General features: G+C 35.8%; 1 protein-coding gene across 4 annotated transcripts in view; it reads left to right on the forward strand.

Moving 5' to 3' along the window:
• pigg (phosphatidylinositol glycan anchor biosynthesis class G) overlaps positions 1 to 23258 on the forward strand; it is a 132431-nt gene that overhangs the window by 56659 nt on the left and 52514 nt on the right. For 3 of the 4 annotated variants that reach the window (XM_058797782.1, XM_058797783.1, XM_058797784.1), the window contains exons 8-9: positions 5142 to 5426; positions 21162 to 21568. In XM_058797782.1, the coding sequence (XP_058653765.1) occupies positions 5142 to 5426; positions 21162 to 21568 (692 nt within the window). Of the gene's footprint in view, positions 1 to 5141; positions 5427 to 21161; positions 21569 to 22679; positions 23030 to 23258 lie in introns of those variants that run through there. The other variant, XM_058797785.1, reaches the window with a different exon arrangement.

Here is a 23258-nt window from a genome sequence, read left to right on the forward strand (position 1 = left end):
GTTGTTTGCAAAGCATGTAATGCAAAGTATTTCAAAGTGGAACAAGATGTTCAACAAGAAAATAAAATGGGCTGGATTTTATAATGTATTATATGAAATGTATAACATCATTTGTATAATATATAGGCATAGTATATTAAATAATATTCAGTATAACATAATTAGCTTGGATGGATGTATTTAGATTAAATTAGATTATATACTGTGTGTGTATGTATATGTATGTATGTATGTGTGTGTGTGTGTGTATATATATATATATATATATATATATATATATATATATATATATATATATATATATATATATATATATATATATATATATATATATATATATATATATATATATATATATATATATATGAATAAAAGTAGCTTTTCGAATTCAAAACACAAATCGCTAACAAGACTATTGCTGACTGCGAGGATTTGAGTTTACATGCTTGATGAATCGAACTGCCGATTTGCCAACTTTACCCAGCAAGCTGGCAAAAAGGTCTACACCATAATGAAGTGCACCAATTAGTTTTAGTCACGGTGTTGGACAAAAGGTCAAAATAAACGAGGAGAAGTGTTGTGAAAAAGTACCACAATAGCTGTTACTTTCTGAACAGCATTAGAGGACTCCAGAGGTTGCCAAAAAAACAGTAGGTAATTTGCTCTGTAATTTTTACACAGGCTGTGTGAGGAAATACACAGACGTGTTCAATTTGGAGGGGATTGAAATCACAAAGTGCAGCTGAGAAACAAATTGACCTGACCTCCTCTGGGAGAACTAGTCCTGTCCAAATAGGGCAGAGCGGAGTGGAAATGAGCACGGTGTCGTCATTTCACAAACAGAGTTCGCTAATAAAGCCTTTGGTAAATATCAAGACAAACTTCTTTGCCGCTGTCATGTTCTAACAATGCTAAATTTTTTGTTCATTTGAACTTTCTATTCATCAAAGAATGCTGAAAATAAGGAAAGTAGTTTCATCAAAAATATGAAGAACAACTATTTTTCAACATTGATTTCAAGAAATGTTTCTTGAGCAGCAAATCAGCATATCAGAATGATGACTGAAGACTGGAGTAATGATGCTGAAAATTCAGCTTTGCATCATAGGAATAAATTACATCTTAAAATATGTTCAAATAGAAAATAGTTATTTTAAATTATAATAATATTTCACAGTTTGGCTGTTTTTACAGTATTTTTAATCAAATAAATGCAGCCTTGGTGAGCATAAGAGATTTCTTTCAAAAAACATTACAACCTCAAACTTTTGAACGGTAGTGTATGCCAATACAATTTTATAATTTCAAGTTGCATAAATAAAATTGATATAAGAATGAACATGAACTAAAAATGATCAGATCACTGTAAAAAAAAAAAAAAAAAAGTTGAGCCAACTTAAAATGTTTAAGGCAACCAGCTTCAGCAGATTTTTGAGTTCTCTCAACTTTTTTCTGTGGGAGATTCTCAAATTTGTGTTGTATAAACTTAAAACGACAAGTTGAGAAAACTAAAAAATCTGCTGAAGCTGGTTGCCTTAAACATTTTAAGTTGGCTCAACTTTTTTTTTTTTTTTTTTTACAGTGTAGTATACTTATAAGTTAACATTAAGATTGTGCTGTTCATTGTTGGTTCATGGCACCTAATACCAGAAACACGCATTATGAAAGAAAATATGGTCAATTACAATTTCATGCTGACTTTACGCATATTACTGTTTTCAGCAAAAACATCAGATTGCCGCCTGATTATATTTTCATCCTGTTTTCCAGCCTCCCGTTGTTCACTTTTTCATTTGGCCCTTTGTTAAATCAAGTTCCCACAAAGCTTTTATCTCAGACGATTGGCAGTTTGTGTCTTTTCTCTGTTAAATATTAACGTAGCGTTTCTGACCCTCAGATTTCAAATTCTGAGAGAAAAGTTTTTTTAAATTTTTTTTTATGTGACTTCTTCAAACATCGCTCACAGCGCAAATGTAACATCCCGTAGAGATGTCAATGAAGACAGCCGTGAGCGAGTGAACCGGATGGGGACAAGAAAAGAGCGAGTGCATTTCAAAGCAAGTGTTTGACTGTAGGTTCATTGTTGGGATTCGGAGGCAAGGACACGTCAGCGTGTGTCCTTTTTTAAAGCCCTGCTTTTATCAGAAATCTCTCAGAGTGTGAGATATCTGCATTCACTTCTTGGCTGTCATTGCGATCGACAGTTTTTTGCAATGAAAAAAGCTGATTGTGCATTAGCAAGAGGCTTCCTGACAGCGGTGGACAGGTTTTCTCCAGTAAATAACCTCTATATTTCATGCGAGTCTTTCTTTAGGGTTGTTTATGAATATGTGTCCTTGTGTCGAGCTGCCGACAAGCCCATCATTAATTTTCCATAATCCTTGTTGATGTGCGACCCACACTGACCACCACCCTTCTGATGAAGAGTGTGTGTTTATGTGAGATTACATTTATCTACAACCCCAATTCCAGAGAAGTTGGGACATTTTGTAAAATGCAATAAAATCAAGAATCTGTCATTTGTTCATTCTCTTTAACTTTTATTTAATTGACAAAAGTACAAAGAAAAGATTTTCAAAGTTTTCACTGACCAACATAATTGTATTTTGTAAATATGAACAAATTTAGATTAAGTTTTTTCACTCCAAAAAAGTTTGGACGGAGGCATGTTTAACACCGTGTCACATCAACCTTCCTTTTAATTACAATGTTTCATTGTTTGGGAATTGAGGATACTAATTGTTAAAGTTTTGCAAGCAAAACTTTTGTCCAGTCTCACTTGATACAAGAATTCAGAAGCTCAGTAGTCTGTGATCGTCGTTGTCTGATTCTCCTTTTCATGACTGGTCATACATTTTCAATAGGAGTCAGATCTGGACTGCAGGCAGGCCATTCTAACACATTCACTCTGTCTCTACGAAACCACACTGTTGTACCACATGCAGAATGAGACCTGGCATTGATCTAACAACCATGGACTTCCCATGAAAGACCTCATCTTGATAGCAGTATATATCTCTGTACAATCCCAATATATGCTTCCATGTCAGTAGTACCTTCACACATATGCCAGCCACCCATGCTGCATACCATGACAGACCTTTGCTTTTGCTTCTGTCACTGATGAAAGTCTGGATGGTCCCCTTGGTCTTTGGGACTGAGAACTCGAAATCCATTTGTCCCGGAAACAAGTCGAAATGTGGACTCATCTGAGTGCAGCACACATTTTCTCTGTCTTTTTGACTATCTGAGATGAGCTCTGGCCCAGAGAACCTGGCAGCATCGCTGCATAGAATTGATGTATAGCTTTCTCCTAGAGTAAGAGATATTCAACTTGCTTTTCTTGATGCAGTAGTAAATGGCAGTGGTTTTCTGAAGTACTCCTGAGCCCATGTGGGTATATTTAACACCGCAGCATGACGGTTTCTTATGCAATGCCATCTGAGGGCTCAAAGGTCAAGCACATTCAACTGAGGTTTCCTGTACTGTGATTTTTCTCTGGATTCCCTGAATCTTTTCACAATTTTATGTATGGTACTTGGTGAAAGACCTAAATTCTTTGCAATTTTGCCTTGTGAAATGTGATTTTTGGTTTGTTTGACACTTCTCTTGTGAAATTTGGCACAAAGTGATGAGCCATGATCCAGCTTTGCTTGCAAAGACTGAGATGCTCCTTTTATACCCAAACATGATACATTGACCAGTTCACCTGCTTACTGTGAACGGTTTCAAAACAGTTTAACGTGGATATTCTATAACCTTTTCACTTTTATTTTGCCTCTGCCCCAACTTTTTTTGGAATGTTTTGCAGCCATCAAAAACTAAATTTGTTCATATTTACAAAATACATTTACGTTGGTCAGTGAAAACTTTGGAGACCTTTTCTCTGTACTTTTGTCAATTTAAATAAAAGTTAAAGAGAATGAACAAATCACAGATTCTTGATTTTATTCCATTTTTTGTATCTGCATTAGTCCAATACAGTTGTGTTTGAGAAGGATGAGATTTAAATGAAAAACCAGAGTTTGTTACTAATCTAAACTTTTAGGTGGCTTGCATCCTATAAATTATCCCGTTATCTATCCCGTGTATAAAGTTTTGTCAAGTGTTGTTGACTCATATGTTGTTGCTGACTACACACACACACAGCCGTATAAAGGTTTCTTATGCTCATAAATGATGCATTTATTTGATCAAAACTACAGAAAAATTTACAATAATGGTTTCTATTTTAATATACTTTAAAGTATAATTTATTCCTGTGATGCAGAGCTGGATTTTCATCAGCCATTTCTACAGTCTTCAGTGTCACATGATCCTTCAGAAATCATTCTAATATGCTGATTTATTTATTTATTTATTTTTTTGTCAATGTTGAATGCAGTTGTGCTGCTTAATATTTTTTGGAACCTATGACACTAGGATACTTTGAATAAAAAATTTAAAAGAAAAGCATTTATTTAAAATAGAAATCTATTTACACTACCATTCAATAGTTTGGGTTCAGAATTTTATTTTTATTTTTTTTTTTTTTTGAAAGAAATACTTCAATTCATTCTCTCATTTCATTCATTCAACAAGGATGTGTTAATTGATAAAAAGTTAATGTAAAGACTTATATTGTTAAAAAATATTTATATTTTGAATAAATGCTATTCTTTTGAACTTTTTGTACTTTTATGCATATACTTTCCAATGGCATCCAATCAAAAGTGTTCACTGAGAAGCTGTAAAATGCTGAGTTAGCCAGTGATCCCCATTTCTCCAAAACCCTGCCCTCCAAAGACATCAACCAATCCAGTGTCTGCAAACCCAGACATGCAAAATGATTGACAGGCAGAGAGCATTTCTGATTGGCTTAAAACTTTCAGATTCTTTTTTGCTGATTACAGGGTCTTGTGTTGACACAGAGACATGTTTGATTTCTCAGGACACCTATTTCAGTGATATCTGCCAGGACCATTTTATGAGCGATATTCCCTGAAAATCACTTACAGCAGCTTTAATACCAGGTGTAAAAACCACTATCGCTCTCATATGACCGTTTGTGATGGCATCACCCGAGACAGATGTTAATACAAGCGGTAAACAGCCCTTGTGTGCGCGTGTGTGTAATTGAAACGCTCTCTCTCGTTCTCCAGGTGCTGTTTTTGCTCTTGTTGGCCATGCCGGAGGCGTTGAGCAGGGAGGCGGTTGTGGATGTCCCGCTGGCGTCATCACTGCTCTCTCTGCCCTTCTACCTGCTGTGTCTGTTCGGCTCGGCCCTTCACGTGCTGGTCTGCACCTCCGCCGGGGGCCCCTGCTACCTCTGCTCTCTCCCTTGGGTCCTAGTGTTCACGGTCATCCTCTTGTCCTCCGCCTTCATGTGTGCTCTGTTTAGTATGGCGGTAAGGAGGATGCCGACCAGCAACAAGACCCCTACTAAAGTGAGTGAAAGGTTTCTGCACCATGGGCATCACCAAATGTAAAATACAAATCCATAATTCATAATAACGCTTCCTCCAGTGAAAAAGTCCATCCCCTGTTGTCCTCTCACATCAAAATCCACCCACATCTTTGTTTAGAGCTTGTAAACAGTGCTTGATCTGTACATATTTCTCTCCTGATTCAGATGAAACAACCTTTTTTTATAATATTGGAGAAAGCAATATTATATGGGCTCATATTTTAGCCGGAAGCAATGGTTAGAAGTTTAAAAACCTCTTAGTGATGGATTTGTTGAAATCGTGAGTCAGATCATGAGAGCATTTTTGACTATTTAGTGAAGTATTATTCATTAACAATACAAGATGTTGCCCCTTGTCTTCCATTGGTGGGACAAACAGAATTTGACATGTCAGACCACGCAAACAAACAAAGCAATGTTTTGCCATCGTTTTTACACTTTTCAGGGAAGTCAACCTGAGAATGTGTCTTGTCGTCTCTGCATATTAGACTGTGATGGGAGAAAGTTTTTGAACATCAGAAGCATCACACGCAGCAGCTTTATGTCTCTGGAGGGCCAAGCAGATTTTCAGATTTTCCATTTTGCTCTAAACACCAAAAACAAACCCTGATTGAAGTTTTATCCTTGGCAGTTTATTTAAGGACGAGTAGAGAAGCTCTCTGGTTACTTAAGACACAGGCTTTGCTATAAACGCAATGTCCTTTACTTGTTTAAAGGTCATGTGTGAACAGGAGCTGTTGTCAAAAGACGGCTTTGTAAGTGAAAAGTTTGAGGTTGGCAAGATTTGATAATGTTTTTGAAAGTCTTTTATGCTCACTAGAGCTTAATTATTTGATCAAATATACTGTAAAAACAGTAAATATTATTACAATTACAATTAAGGGGTGTTATAAAGATAAGGCTGTAGTGGTGGATTCCCAAGAAAAAAAGAAAAAGAAATCACTCCGGTCGAGGATCAAACAGGAGCACAATTAAATAGGGAAAACTGCTACATTTGTTAGAGATGGTAAGATGAAGAGCATGTCTTCAGGGTGGCCACAGGCCAAAATAACAAAAGGAGGAAAGGAAACTTGAAAAGAAAAATAAAGAAATTAAATAACCTACATCGAACAATAAAATAAGTAAGGGATAAATGTACATCCAGCTGGATGATATCACAGAATAACCCCCAACAGGATGATCAGGACCCCGTTTATTACACGGTTACTTGCCGCATAAGTAAATAGTTGAAATATTTGAATGCAAAGCTTCCTTTAAGAAAGCAGTAGCTAGCGGCACGTTCAAACTAGACTGACATTTAAGGGATACGGTGCAGTCATAGTACTTATTACACGTCATTTCACCACATAAATAAGCATGGTAACAAAAGATATTTATTTATGTTATCAGTTTGTTAGTTATCTTATTATCCATTACAGTGAACAAAACAATCGTCGCAAATGGCAGCAGCTGCATTTATATGAAACAAAAGAGAGTGAGCCTGCAAATACCAGGATGACATAATTAAATAATTGTACACATAATATTGATTTGAGTTTTAATATTTTATTAGCTAACCAAATGCAAAGCTTCCACGAAGAAAAAGTGTTCTTAGCTCGCATATAGCGTCGACTTCAGTTACCCGGATGAGTCCGTGTTATCAGATTTTTCAGGTTGCTGTCTCGCAATTGGCCAATCAGAACCAAGTATTCCACAGAGCTGTGTAATAAAATACAGCAAACTTGCCTAACTCCTTAAAGGGATAGTTCACCCAAAAATTAAACTTCTGTCAATAATCACTCACCCTCATGTTGTTCCAAACCTGTAAGATCTTCACTAATCTTCAGAAAACTAAATTAATCTGAGATTAAAATCTTAGATTGCATCAAAAATATATTAATTTGTGTTCCAAAGAAGAACTAAGGTCTTACAGGTTTGGAACAATATGAGGGTGAGTTATTAACAGTGTTGGGGGTAACGCATTACAAGTAACGCAAGTTATGTAATCAGATTACTTTTTTCAAGTAACTAGTAAAGTAACGCATTACTTTTTAATTTAGAAGGAACTATCTGAGTTACTTTTTCAAATAATTAACCCCAGTTACTTTGTTTCCCATGTATCGACTGACAGCTCTGGTGTTGCAATGTTGCGAGAAATCGGCAGTAAGTGCAGAGCGTAGTGTGCGCTGTGTAAACATGTTAGTGTGTAAATATGAACATTATTTACTCATCTCACTGCACAAAAACGGATTCAGTATTCCTCAAAATGAATAAAACAGTCAAATGCAAATTCAGATATTATATAAACCTGCAATAATTAGATATGCTAAATAAGACAAATATAATTTATGTATTTAATCCCATTTTATTAACCAGTGTCTTTGCTACTGACCTTCGATGATCCAATTCAACCATACTAATTATCAAAAATGACATTTGTTTAATTTTTGTTATTGCTGAATAATGTTGAACTTTCTTCTCCTGCGTCATATTCTTCATGCGATTTGTTTGAGCTGCGCCCTCTACTGTACAGACGTGAAGCGTATTCATTTCACTTTCGTTGTGAAAAGGGCTTTTACATTTGTAAAATAACTTTTTGTATTAAAAACAAACAAGCAAGCCCTGCCCAGATTTAAAAAGTAACTCAAAAGTAACGTAACACATTACTTTCCATAAAAAGTAACTAAGTAACGTATTTTAGTTCATTTTTAGAGAGTAACGCAATATTGTAATGCATTACTTTTAAAAGTAACTTTCCCCAACACTGGTTATTAATGACAGAATTTTTATTTTTGGGTGAACCTATCCCTTTAACGAAAAACAAAGCCCAAACAGATTCCCCAAATATGAAGGTCAACCCCTCCGCTCTGTTTACCAGTATGTACTTTAACATCAACAAATATGAGCACTGAATCTTTATCAGAACAACATTCATTTGAGACAAGATTAATCGTTGTCTGGAGGAGGTATCCCGGAGCTCTCTACCCGTTCATGGTCACACCAACAATAAACTGCTGCCGGTGGCGTTCTTAAAAAGACCCCGCCTTAATAAAGTGACAAATAATGCATGAGCACCACATCTTCAAGCGATCTGTCGAAGGACAGACAATGAGGGAAAGGAGAGAGAGCAACACAATGCAGCAAAGCAAATACAAGAAATGGTTGTAACAAAATCGTGAATTAAAATAAGAATTATTTTTTATTTTTAATTAACTTAGCTCATTTTTATAAGTTATCTCGAGGCCCCAGGTGAGAGATTTCAACAATATCAGCATCCTTCTGTGATGGCTTTGCATTGATAAGAGAAACACAAGTTATGAAAAAATATTTAAATTAATGGATTCAAATACAGTAGCAGTAAAGCTATTCATAAAGCAACTTTTAAACTGTTTTATTTGGTTTGTTGCTTTAACTGTCAACCAATCAGTAGGTGTTTAGACAGTAACGTAAAAAAAGGAATCTAAACCCAGTTTAATCCAGCAATCAGACATCACAGCTGCCAAAGCTTATACTGCCATTTTATGTCATCAAGAATATCTATAGCCTATTATTGATAGTTTTCAATAATAATTGCAAGTTACTTTAATGCATTTACTCCATGAAATCCAAATCCAAAACCTAATAAGACAATCTAGGGTGTTTTTTTTTGTTGTTTTTTTTGTTTTTTACTTTTGGTGGAAACTAAAAGTCTTATGTAAGTGGCAATCTTAAACATTTCTTTGTAAGTTTGAGATTGAGCTGCTGTTTTGGCCTCCATGATGAATGTGAGATGAGAATATGACCATCATATCAGCCTACTCTTGCATCATGGGATAGAAATGTCATCATTAAATATCAGTGAAGTTTATAGCACTAGTAGAGTCTCAAAAAAAACATTCTGGGTCATATTTCATCCACAAAATCATAAGAAAGGAAGTTGTGTTGGGCACACAGCACGGTCTTCTCTCTTCATAAAAACTCCTCTTAATAATGCATATTTGCTTTTGGCCTCCTCAAACAGCAGAGACACATGGAAAGTTTTCAGGGATAAAAAAAGAATTTGCTCCAGAGTTAATGAGATAAGAAGAGGACACCTCTTTTAATTACCTCTTTACAGGAAAGAAAGATCTCCCTCTCTCTCTTTCTGTGGCACGAGAGAGAAAATTGCTGACAGTCAGAGGTGAGAACAAACAGAATGATCATTAGAGAGAGAGCTGTGCAGCAGAGGAGAAGAGAAATAAGCCAAGGAAATGACTGCAAGACGAGACGAGTAAAAGTTTTGCAGCATCACTCCTCGATTCCCAGTCGAGTTCCTGTCACCTTCCACCTTCCAGACGGCTGTCTGTTATTTTGAAGCATCACTCATGCTCAATATTTAATGAGCAGGTTTTTAGCTCCGGGTTTCCGTCTCTGGTGGCAAGAGCTCGGTTTCATGCACAGGGAATATATTGGGCTCTAAATTAAACGTTGGCTTTTAGGAGCATTCAGGTTGAATAAAGTGAAATCGTCTGGCCTGAGGCGTCTTCAAGGGGCCGTATCATGGAAATCATGGAAATTTTTCAGGCTCGTTTGATGCACTGTGTATGCTAGAGACTGACACGCAGCGATGATCATTCGTGAAAACACACTAATGATTTATGTGATCGGTGATGATGGCATATTGGGGTAAGGACAGCGGTTTTTATCTCAGCAGGAAATGGGCTACAAAATACATTTAGTGAAACCAAGCTGCAAAACAGGTCTTTTAGATGTTTTTATGGTTGTGACCTGTAAACTTTATTGCTCGTTTAGAAAATCTGACACTGTTTTTGGTGCAAGAACCCATTTGTTTTGCTGGACAACAATAACACAATATTTTATAATAATAACAAAATATTTACTTATAAACTTTTCGAGGGAGTAAAGGAAGCCCAAAAAAAAGTTGTTAAAGTGAAAAATTGTAGGGGGAAAAGTAAATATTGACAATATTGTGCTGAATATTTATTTTAAATTGTAATTATTAACGGTTTAAAATATGTTTAACTTAAATTAAAAATAAAATATAAATATTAGATCTAAAAGATAATCAGAAATGTTAATAAAGTTAATAACTTAAATAGTTTGAAACACTAAAATTACTAACTGGAAATAAATAAACTTAATATATTTTTAAAGATAATAAATTAAGTAATATTTAAATATTAGTAATATTTAAAGAATATATTGATATTTAAATGAAGAATCATTTTTAAAGAACAAACTAATAAAAATGGTGAGCACACAGAAAAATTTTACTGAAATGAAAACTAATTAAACAGCTAATTAAAATAAAAAATCTAATTAAAATACTAATACGAATTAATACATAGTATATAAATAATACTAAAATAACACTGATATTTTATCTGTACACACACACTATATCTATATATATATATATAATATTTTATATTGTTTCTATTTTATTATACATTATTTTATATTTATTGTGATACCGTCTTTGGTGTAAGTGCTTTTGACAAATGTGATAAAAAAATATACATCTCTACATAGAATTAGGCTGTTGCACCTTTGAAAAGCACCACAGCCTCAAATGTATAATTGACAGGTGCAGATCCAGGAGACAATTGGCTGTATTTCCAATTCATTCTCCAGGTAATGGGCTCTCAGAGGATCCAGGCCAATTTGACAGAAATTTGAGTTACTCCCACATGCGTGACAGTGACCCCTCACATAGCTATGAGACAGAGGTGAAGGGAATCATGGGATTGACGTCAAGCTTCTGCGAGTTGTTCATGATTGACATTAACCTCCCTCACTGAAGGCTTATTGGAACTGCTGAGATCAGTATAAATTAGAGAATGATAATAATTCTAAAAGCATTGATGATTAATTCTAAGACCGATGTCAAAAGAAGCACATTTCTATGACAGTAACTTTTGTGTTTTCCTATCATTTTAATTAATTTCTTTTAATTAAATTCTTTGGCAGGACAACCTTTAAAATGAACACATCTTCCTATGTACATTTATATTTATACATTATAAAAACAAAACTATTTAATAAATATTAACATTTTTTTGCTTTTATTATGGCACTGAAAATAATAATGGTAGTAGTATACAAAAATCAATGTTACAAAATCAATCTAGTTTTACCGGTGATTCCAGCGCTGTTTCCAACAGATGTGGGTTGTGCCTGTGTTGCATGCCCCTTGCTGTCGGGAATTCCGACACAGTGTTTAATTAGTCTGCATTAATTGCCTCCTGATCAATTAGTGCTGCTGTCATCCTTGTTAATAGAGATGTTTACTCGGCACTTCAGACGATGTTTTGATTCTTATTATAATCCAAAACTCAGAAGTTACTCTCACTCTGATAACCCCGCATCTCTCAGTCCTGAATCTGTTTTTAAATGTGCTCATTTGCATAAGTCTTTGTAATCTTTCATCAAAATGTAATATACTCCATTTTTTGGCATTGATGATTCCATTAAGAACCTTTAACATCCATAGGATCTTTCTGTTTCACAAAAAGTACTTTATAGTGCAAAAATTTTCTTTAGAGATTTGAAGTGTTTTTCACACTAAAAAATGGTTCTTTTAAATATAGCTCACTGAAAGGATCTTTAGGGATACAAAAATTTTTCTTCTATGGCATCAAAGAAAGAAAGAGAGAATCCAATCAATCAATACTTTTGAAACTTTTATTTTCAACAGTATAATTAATATTCACCAGTATTCACCAAATTAATAGCTATTTAATGATTGTTACCTTATTGTTGAGTCAAAAAGTCTCAAAAGTGTGGTATTCAGAAAGAGAAAAAATAAGTACGTCCCATGGAAATATTTGGCTTTTTGGACAAGCAAACATTTGATCCTCTTTGAAATAACATCTATTAATAAAGTCTATAAACTCTGAAAAAGTATATTTATCACACGTTCATATCCATAAAATTAGAACCGAAGAAATTTACATCTATTGATTAAATTATTCAAAGAAATATTAAAAGAAAAAAAGAAATTTGAAATGTAAAACTATTAAAATAAAATTTTCTTGTGGTTTTGTTTAAATACATTGACTTTAATCATCGGCACTGTTTAAAAGAGAATCAAGTGTTTCTTGTCCAAATATGTCAAAAAAAGCCAACAATTTTCATGATATGTACTGTGTATGTAACACATACTGTACACTAGTGTTGTAGTCAAGACAACCTAAACTGAGACCAAGTCGAGTCCAGCTACTGTCAGTGCATCCATGACATGCAGCAGTGTTTCCCCTACCACCCCCTGCCCCCCTTGAAAGTCAAGTTAATTTTATTTTCTCTATAGTGCCAGACCACAAAAGAAGTCATTCAGTGTTACCTTCCCTATAGAACAGGTCTATACCTTGTTGTTTTATTAAACAAGCTAAATAGAAATGACATGCTGTCGTGTAAATAAGATAAATAACATCAGGCTGTCTCTACGTTACATGGTCGCGCTCTCTGTATCACGCGGACAGCGGAGTTCCGCCCCGGTTCGCACACACACACACACATAAACGTAAGCGCGCACACAAGTGAGCACACTCCCACTCCTATTTGTAAATATTAAGCCTTAAAACAACTATTTAAATATGACTTCTGCCTGTCTCTGTGTTAATGTATGGCGCAGACGCGCGGGTTTGTTCACTACTCATACAGAAGCCCGCGTGACGCTTTCGGTGATATTAACGTCTGTCATCTCACTAAATGAGGAAATAAATACATGAACAACATGTCCAGAACTGCTCTGTGAGTCACTTCATGAGCATTTGACCGTTTCATTTGAGAAAAACTATCCTCATCATATACACACAGAAATGTATTCACGGCAACCCGTCAAAATAAAAGTTCGGTTTCACTTGAAGACATTGGGCAGAACGTAATAGACTACTACTACTAAAACTATTAAAACCTTATCTTTAAGGAATAATCATACAATGTCTTCAATGTTATTATCAATATTATTACCCCTTTATTTTCCAAAGAATAAGATTTGTTAAATTTTTATTCATTAAAATATAAATTAAAGGAATGTTTTTATGTGGGGGAAAAACGCCCCCCCAACCTTTCCCCCCCTCCCCACCACGATTGCCGCCTCCCCAAAGACATAAACATAAGGGAAACACTGAGCTGTGAGCATATAGGAAATACTGCTGCTGCAATATATAACATGCATGAAATCACCTTGCAGCAGATCTATACAGGTGGAGCTGGGGAAGGTGGAGGGTTTCTGAAGTGCACTGCAACTGCTACAGCAAACACTAGCCAAGTATTTGAATGTTGAGAAGCGAAAAGAGACCAATCAGCTGCGCCATGTGAATAATGATCTTATTATATCAGATTGAGTTAGAACCCATCAGCCTGCGCCATCTAGAGTTAGAATTATTAATCAAATGAAATCAGTAACAGAATTCATCTTTGCACTGCAGAGGTGGCACAGAAGCCGCATCTGAACTGGTGCTATTACAACTGCATAAATATTGCTGAGATTAATGTTTTAAAAATGACATTTTGAATATAGAAATATGGTGGGAAAATAAAATGAATATGAATATCAAACTAGCACTGGCAGTAGTTTAGGTGGCGTCAAATCACTTAAAGGGGTGGTTTATCCTTTTTAGCGGAGATATCGTCTTTTAAAAATCAGGAAGTTTAATGCCTACAAAAACGACTCCTATGGGACTACAACGAGATACTTCCCGGGTTGCATACGTAACAGACCCATACATTTGCATCAACCCCTCCCTCCGAAACATGCAAAAAAGGGGCAAGGCCATGTTCTGCGGCTTTGTCGTAGAGGAAGAGTTATAGTGGAGAGTTGTAGCCATGCCGTCGAAACGGTGTTATTTTCACCCAGCTGTCAGGGCTTCTGTGTTTGGGCTTCCTACGGACGCTGTAGTTCGTCAACAATGGTTAAAATTTATGTTTGATTATGTTCCTGACAATTACAATCCTAATTTAGCTCTCTGTGCTGCGCATTTTACGGAAGACAGAGTTCAATGCCGGATTCACACAGAAACTATTACTAAAACATGGAGCGGTTCCAACTTTAAAACCAGAGGCAGCAGTTGTTGGGCCACAACCTGTAAGTAAAATTTAATAATTTTAAATGTATTTGCATGTATAATTTCAGACGCAATGTTTTAGTTTTATCAAGGACGTAAACAAATGCCAACGCTGGCTTTAGTAGCCAGTTAGTTAAATGCTATTTCGTGTGTCTATGACAAACGCGTACAAACATTTTGGACCCGAATTTGTAATTATGTACTAATTTTCTAAATGTATTTTCCATGTATACTTTGACATAATTTTTCGATTTGATCAAGAGCGTAAACACAAGCCAACGCTGTTTGTTTATAGTAGCCAGTTAGTTCGATGCTATTTTGTGTGTATAAGACAAACGTGTACAAACTTCAAACAATTATATGTAATCACAACAGCAAACTTCCATTCAGAAACGTTTTGTAAGAGCCGTGCTTGCAGAAGTTCTGCTTGACTCTCTTCATTAACGCTTTCTGGGTCTGATTCTGGCTCAAACTGATACGGCAATATTGACACCATTATTTACATTTGACCGCAGCACATGCGACTGTCGCCCGTAAAGGTAATGGGCGTGAAGTTTCCGGACAATGTGCAGTACGCAGTTTAGCCAATCACAACACACCGGCCCAACTAGCCAATCACAACACACCGGCCCAACTAGCCAATCTGAGCCCATTGCCTGTTTCTGAGGGAGTGGTTTCATAGAATCAGGAAGTCAACCGGTCGTTCAAATGACAGAGGAGAAAGTGGCTTACAATAAAGGTGAAATATATGAAAAATAAGGCGTTTTTTAACAAACGAAACACGAAGACATGTTATATTGCACCCCATAAACACAATCAAGCAAAGAAAAAAAAGCAGTAAACCACCCCTTTAATGAGTAAATCACATAACCATTTATTCAACCAATTTGTTCAAAGCAGCTGATTTATTCAGTAACAAATCACTGCTGTGTGTTGCTCGGAAAAGCACAAAAGTTCTGATTGGAACTATTTTCATTGCCGAAAATATTTACACAATATTAACACTATTTATTTGCCAAAACAGCAAAAATGCATACATAAATGCATAAATAGTGTATAAAATGTAATTCACTTATTCACGTCACATATAAAATTCTTGTTTGTTGAACGTTTGTGTAAAATCAATATCACATTTTGGAATTATGTTCATATTCTTGAAAACAGCTCTCTTGCTCTTGATATTAATTTTATATGAAAACGGGTCTCATACAAGTACTTTTTGTAGTCAAATCTTGAATTGTTTTCATTTTGCTGAATTTTTTGACAGATTTCCCCATTAAATTCTGACCAGGCGCAAGAGTATCAAAAGAAATAGAATTAGAAATAAGTTATTGATGGTCTCAAGTACTACAATAACACTACTGTGCGCTTTCACAATTTTCTGATGGATAAAAGTTTTTTTGTTTTTTTTTCCTGAATGAATATTCTGTTCTACTCATTACAGAAGTAAAATGGGCTGTAAATGCTGTTTCATGTTGACCTCAAAAAGGTACAGCAGCAAAAACAGGCTGTTTAATTGTACGGGTCAGAGAGAGGGTAGAAAATACTTATGAAAAACTCATTTACAGTGCAGAAAGCATAACATTATAAGTGGACTTAAGGGAAAATGTGAAATACCATATGATATGTCCACTTTAAAGAAACAAACAGGCTGTTTAATTACACATGAGCTGAGCGTCAGGCCCACACACAGCCTGTCGTCAGAGGGAATTTCTGTCTGTTTCTGCATTAGCATATAGATTAGCGCGTGTGGCCCCGTTAGCTCAGTGCTTGCTCCTGCAATGATGAAACCATTGGAGACCTGAGCGCGCAGCCCAGAAAACAAACTCCTGACACTTTTGGTCCAGACTCTTGTGGATCCAAATATTCCCTTCAATGGGACCGACAATATGAAAAAGCGAAAAGTAAAGAGAGACGGTTTGCGCAGAAATGAGAAGCAAGAGCGAGCTCATCCCAGACTGTGTTTACACAAACACACGTTGCTTATACAGTCCATTTCCTCCGCCGGCTGTCTTATGCCCAGGTGTTGCCCCGGGTGATGAATGGGAGGCATTGGTTGCGGTGGCGAGGCCTTGTCACACTGGTGAGATGTGACCGGTCCCACTGGTAACACACATCAAGGCTGCACATGGTCATATCCATCATGACCAGGGACACACACAAACAGCCACAGAGTGACCAATTAGTATAACGTTGTCAGCGCAGCTGAGATGCTGTTTATTGCTTAGAAATATTGTCTGTTGTTTGAACTGAGGAAGAGCAACACATTTAACATCAGTAATGTGAGGGAAACTGAAGTTTATAATGCTTTTACTTTGCTGATCGGTCTCAAACATGCGACCAGCATTGTGAGATCCAGTGAGAAGTGTTTGAATTCAGTGAAGAATACATGGAAATGTCTTGGTTATTTCGTTTAAAGCCAGATGAAATGCCGCTGACAAACACCGTGCCATGAACAATCCTGTTAGAAGACTTTTCCATGGATTTACTGTAGTAATACTAACTTCACCATGGTATTGTGGCAGAAATGTGGGATAAACATATTATATTAATGTAGACATATTAAATGTTTTAAAGAAGTAATGGTTGTTATTAAGCTTTAACATTTGTGCATATATTTATACTAAATATATTTAGGCTGCTGTTTTTCTTATAGAAACCATATAGTTACATTTTACCATGGTAGTGAGGTGCTTTGTGGTTTTACCTTTGGTTATCATAATCAGATTGTGTGGTACTATAGATGGCCATAGGTTAATTTTAATAAAAGTCGAGTCCCAACTCAGTCAGAATATTTCAATGTTACCCTGTATCAGTGGCGTAGCCTCGAGGCCCCCTCATTTACATATCCGACCCCCTCAGATTTCTGATTAAAAAAAACCTTTTAAGCCTTTATCACACTTCCGCATTCGAAAAGCAGAAGATTCAAATAGTAGCGCGGGGCCGTTCACAAGTTTGCATCTAAAAACGTGTGGAAAACGCTAGGCGCAACACTTTCTCCTTCTTTCAAAGCGCTCTGTAGCTTGCACGCTATACTTTCGCTCCGATGCTCTCCATGAAGACGCAGAAGTTTCAGCAAAGGATAAATGGATTTCCAGCACTAAAAATCGCTTGCGCTCTGCTACTAAATTTATTTAAATATGGCTATCCCTGTACAGATATGATCAGCTGTTCCTCCATCTCGGCTGAGCTTTCAGTGTTGGTATAGGAAAGGATGAAGCTGATTGGTTGGTTCTTGTCACATGACCCGCGGTGCGCTTGCGGCATTCTGAAAAGTTTAAATGTTTTTATCTCTATGCGGTGCGACTGCACCTGGAAAAAATTAGCGCGCCTACTGTGCATGTACATTTGAAATAACGGACTTTTGCGTTCCCTCGCAAAACTTTTGCGTTCTCTCGCAAAACCATTTGAGTTTGGACAAACGCTTCCGGTTTACTTTGCAGCTTGCAGTGGTTACAGCTCGTATGTTCACAATGGAGCGGTTCATAGAGTTTTATTTTGAACTTGGACTTGAACTTGGTAATACAGTCAGTGCTTATTTCGAGGCACGGTTTTGGGACATTCTAAAACGCTTAATGTTTTAAAACAGTGACATTGGAGGACTAAATTCGATAATAATAAATCCTGATTAAAATTATTAGGCTAACATTAATAACCTTATTAATAATATTCCTATTAATATTAATAAGGTTATTAATATTAGCCTAATAATTTTATCAGCTTTTATTATTATCGAATTTGGTCCTCCAAGTCACTGTTTTAAAACATTAAGCCACATTAAGCGTTTTATTATGTCCCAAAACCGTGCCTTGAACTAAGCACTGACTTATTAATTTATTTGAGTCCAAGTTCAAAATAAAACTCTATGAACCGCTCCATTGTGAACATACAAGCTGTAACCACTGCAAGCTGTAAAGTAAACAGGAAGAGTGTGTCTGAACTCAAATGGTTTTGCGAGGGAACGCAAAAGTTTTGCAAGGAAAAGCAAATATATTTGCGAGAGAACGCAAAAGTTTTGCGAGAGAACGCAAATATCTTTGCGGGAGAACGCAAAAGTTTCTCGAGGGAACGCAAAACATTTGAAAATTATTTTTTCCTCCCACCCTGAATTTTTTCCACTCACCCCAAATTTTTCCCACCACAATGTCCTTTAAAGGGCTCCATACTTTATAGAAGTATTAAATTAAAGGTTTAGGGCAAACATTTTTCATGCGTTGACTTTATGATATAAATAAAGAAATATTTCCAGCCCATAGACGATAATTAAAAATAAGTTTGATCATCTTAATCGAGTTATATTCTCCGTGATTGCGTGCAATGATTGAATGTTATTATACTGTGAACAAGAACGGGAGGTTAATCACAATAAATATAATGAAAAAATAAACAAAATAATATTAAAAATTCAATTAAATCAGTCCGAGTATTCCTCTGGCAGTAACTTGAGCTGCGTGCTTGTGTGGATGAGTATAAACCAGGCTTTAACTGTCATGCAGTATAAGCGCACTGCTATTCAGCAGACACTTGATAATGCGCACATTTAATATTGACATGTAATAAAGAGCGGCCCCCTCATTTTAAGATGGGCTCCCACAAAATTAAAATTCTGGCTATGCCACTGCCCTGTATATATGTTACTGTTTTTGTTAATGAACATAAATTTAAATCTGCATCAAAGTCAGGGAACACAAATCAGTTTCATGATTTGAAACACTATCACACAGAATATGCAGAAACTAACAAGTGTTTTGAATATTGTACCTCAGGTTTGTGAAATGTTTTTTTTTCCCCCAGTTAGTCAATTTTAGTGCTTCAACTGCACACTTATTTCAGTTAATTGCCAAGGCAACATTTTATTTTAGCATATTTAAATTAACAAACATATTTTTAGTAGTTGTAGCTTTAGTTTATGATAGCTCTGATATGATCCTGTGATGTTATATGATATGATATTTAGTGTACTGTAAAACATGACTATTAATATTACGAATACAATATAATTAGGCCTAATAGAATGATGTTCTAATGTATATTTAAATATCTATAAATATAATATTTAATATGTATTCTAATTTCTACTTGCATTGTATTATAATGTAGTATTTTTATTTATTTTATTTTATTACTTTATGTATATTATAGTAGGCTTGTTTTTTTTTTTACTCAATTTTTAGTTTATGTATTTTATTATATATTCTATTGTTTATATTTTTATATGTAATATATTATTTAATACAGTATGTAATATTTTGCATATATACACGTTATGCTATATTAGTAGAAATGCAATATTATTTATTCATATTATTCTTTTTAAACTTGTCTTCTAGTAAAAATTCTAAAAATCCTTGAAGCATGAAACATTCACTGAAGAAGCAAATCGGAGTAAGATATTATGAAGCTGTTTTATTTTGTTATATATTTATTAGCTGTGTGTCTCTCTCTCTCTGTGTGTGTGTGTCATTGCACTGGCAGATATTGTTGCTTGATTTTAATTTGAGTGAAAAAATCTGCCACTGCAGTATGACTAAATGCAACCTAACAACCATATAGCAGTGATCTGGCATCCACCCACACTACTGTAACATCATGCAAACACCAATGATATTTGCGATTAGAAGGAAAGAAAATTTGTTTCAGATGCAAAAGAATGTGATTACACTTTGATGAAAGATGATGAAAACAAACATTTGTGTCTTCAGAATAACAGGCACTGATGAATCATTTGTAACGAGACCAGAAACATGTATTAAGATTGGTTGCCGTTGTGTGTGATTGTGATTCTGAAGACATCAACCAGTGCACAGGGTTCCCCAGAGAAACAAGTGTGTGTGTGTGTGTGGCTGTTAGCACTTTTCCTTTGAGCTGCTCCCTGCACTTACACACTGTGGGAAACAGTCACAACATGCTCTCTCACCTGTGTGTGTGTGTGTCTGTTAGCTCAGGGCTCTACACATCAAAGTGCTGTCTGTAGAGTTGTTTTACAGTGTTGGACACCGGTGACTTTGGTGTCAGCAGTGTTTTACTGTCACACACTGTCAGATGTTTCGGTTATTTGTGGTTTTTGCCCTTTTCAACTCTCACCGCTTCACCTTTTCCACTCCATTTCTCTCTCTATGCTTCACATCTGACTGCTTGTATTGATTTTTTTTTAGTGCATTTTTGTGCAAACTTTTGTCTGTGTGGAAGATGCTATACGTGATGCGTTACTGAAAAGATATATTTGGCGTGAATGTATTGCAACAGCATAAAACTGCAGAAAAACTTTGTTGCATGTATCATAATTGTGTTTATCATTTCAGTAGATTTCTCTTTCAAATAAATGCTGTTTTTGAGCTTCCTATTTATCAATGGATCCTATAAAAAGAAACGCAGCATTGCTTTTCACAAAAACATTGATTATGATAAGAGAGCTTTCTTGAGCTGCAAATCAGCATATTAGAATGATTTCTGAAGGATCGTGTGACACTGAAGGCTGGAGTAATGATGCTGAAAATTCAGTTTTGACTCACAGGAATAAATGGACTATTTTGTGTGATATACAGTGTTGCTGTCTGTGTAAAACTCCAAATCAGTCACTTATGAGGCTCTATTTCAGTTAATATGCTGCCTTAGAAGGTAGCTGCCTATGTAGTAAACAGACTCAGTTTGAAACGAGGCTAATATGTAACCCCTCTCTATCATTCTAGGGTTCCGACTGGACTCTGTCGGAGTTGGACGCTCTGTTGCTGATCGGTACAGTGGGTCACACTCTCAGTTTGGCTTCCAGCAGCTTCATAGAGGAAGAACACCAGACCTGGTACTTCCTGCTCAACACGCTGTGCCTGGCCGTCTTCCAGGACGTCTGCAGGAAGTACTTCAGGGAACAGAGGCATCGAGATGAGGAAGAGGACGAGGGGCCTTTGCTTCCCTCCAGTGCTAAGGAAGGACCGTCATTCTCCCCGGCGGAGGAGCTGGGAATGAGTCCGGGCTCGGAGAAATGGCTGGCGCTGGCGACCCCGCTGCTGACCTTGACCTGCTGTCGCCTGCTGAGGTCACTGAACCAGACCGGTGTGCAGTGGGCACACCTGCCTGACTTTGGACACTGGCTCAACAGGTAAGAACACAGAGATATCATAACATTTGGTTTTGGGTCCTTATGTGGAGCCTGTTGGAGAATATTTATTATTTATATTAGGTAATATTTTAATTAATTTAAAATAAAGTTTTATTTATTCATTTTAATTTTATTATTTATTTTTATTAAACCTTATATAATTTTTTCCCCCCTCCACAATAGCATTATATATCAAGTAAATTTTGATGGAAATAAGGTTGCTGATATCAGAATTTTAGATACCAGCGAAAGTTTACAGTTCTTAATGCTAGTTGAAGCAGAAACTGATAACTAATATAAATAAAAAAGTCCTCAAACAATTACTGAAGACAAGTTAACAGTCAGTAATACAATAAAAACGCAAATTGCAAACAATAAAACAAATGCAACAGAAAAAGTAGATTTTCTCATTTTCTTTTGTTTGTTTGATTTATATTTATATGGAAGCATGTTTCCACCATGAGATAAAAAACATAAAAAGTAAATGCGACTTTTTATCTTACATTTTCTTTTTTTTTTTTATCACAATTTCGGGGGAAAAGTCTGAATTATGAGAGAGAATATTTTTTTTTTAAATTGCGAGATACAAACTCAGAATTCTTAGGAAGAAAGTCGGAATTGCAAGATATAAAATAATTACCGAATTGTGAGGGGAAAAAAAAGTGTATTATTTATATTTTCAGAAATTTCAGAATTGCAATTTTATATCACACAGAAGCTTCCTGGGGAGCGGCATAAGTTCTCTTTCGCAACTTCTTCTAAATATCAAGCACGTCCTTCAGTGGACTACATTTTACAATAGCAATGTTTAATTTGACTGATTTTTATATTAAGTTTACACTTTTTAAGGAGGAGTAAAAGCTCACCGCTATGAAGGAAAAGAAACAGAATGCGGCACATGAATGGTTTTATCCTGATTATTGTGTTTTCATATTGTTGAAGCTAAAATCGAAGCTAAAATTCAATGAATCGCACAGCCCTACACTAACTAGAACTGGTTTCAGTCATTTTTGAGGATGTGCTGCTCTGCTCTGAGCCATAGTGAGACGTCTGACTGTCTGCATAGGGAGTTAATGGTGCATTCACACTGACAGCGATTAAATCACCGCAGGTTGTCGGGTCGCTGCGCTGTTGGTTGCTTGTAGGCGTTTCAACTCGACTGCAGTACTCAGCCTTGTCTGGCAGCAGATCTCTGCACAACTTTGTCATATCTTACAGTCTCTTTCGCTCGTCGACAACTCATTGAAAATGAATCACATCAGTTTGTGGTAACGCTGCGAATCGCTGCCATCGTGAACGGCCCATCAGGCAGCATCCTAACCGAAGTGAAACACTACGTGGTCAGTTACTCACAAGTTGCGCAGAAATACAGCTCTTCATGTGAAGCGAGAGTGTCTAATGCTTACAGCTGATTCCAGTAGAGTTAAAATATATTTTACATATACACTGTATACATAATTATTGTTATTATGTATTATTTACTATACACTATATAGTATCTAGACTATCTACATTATTTATAATACATAAATTTTACTGTGTGTGTGTATATGTGTGTGTGTGTGTGTGTGTGTATATGTGTATATATATATATATATAAGTATATATAAATATTATATATAAATCTTGTATAAAATTGCATGTATATTTTCTGTTTAGCAACAATATAATTTTTAATACATTAATTTGA

Source organism: Onychostoma macrolepis, chromosome 14 (assembly GCF_012432095.1).
Source record: "Onychostoma macrolepis isolate SWU-2019 chromosome 14, ASM1243209v1, whole genome shotgun sequence".
NCBI lineage: Eukaryota > Metazoa > Chordata > Actinopteri > Cypriniformes > Cyprinidae > Onychostoma > Onychostoma macrolepis.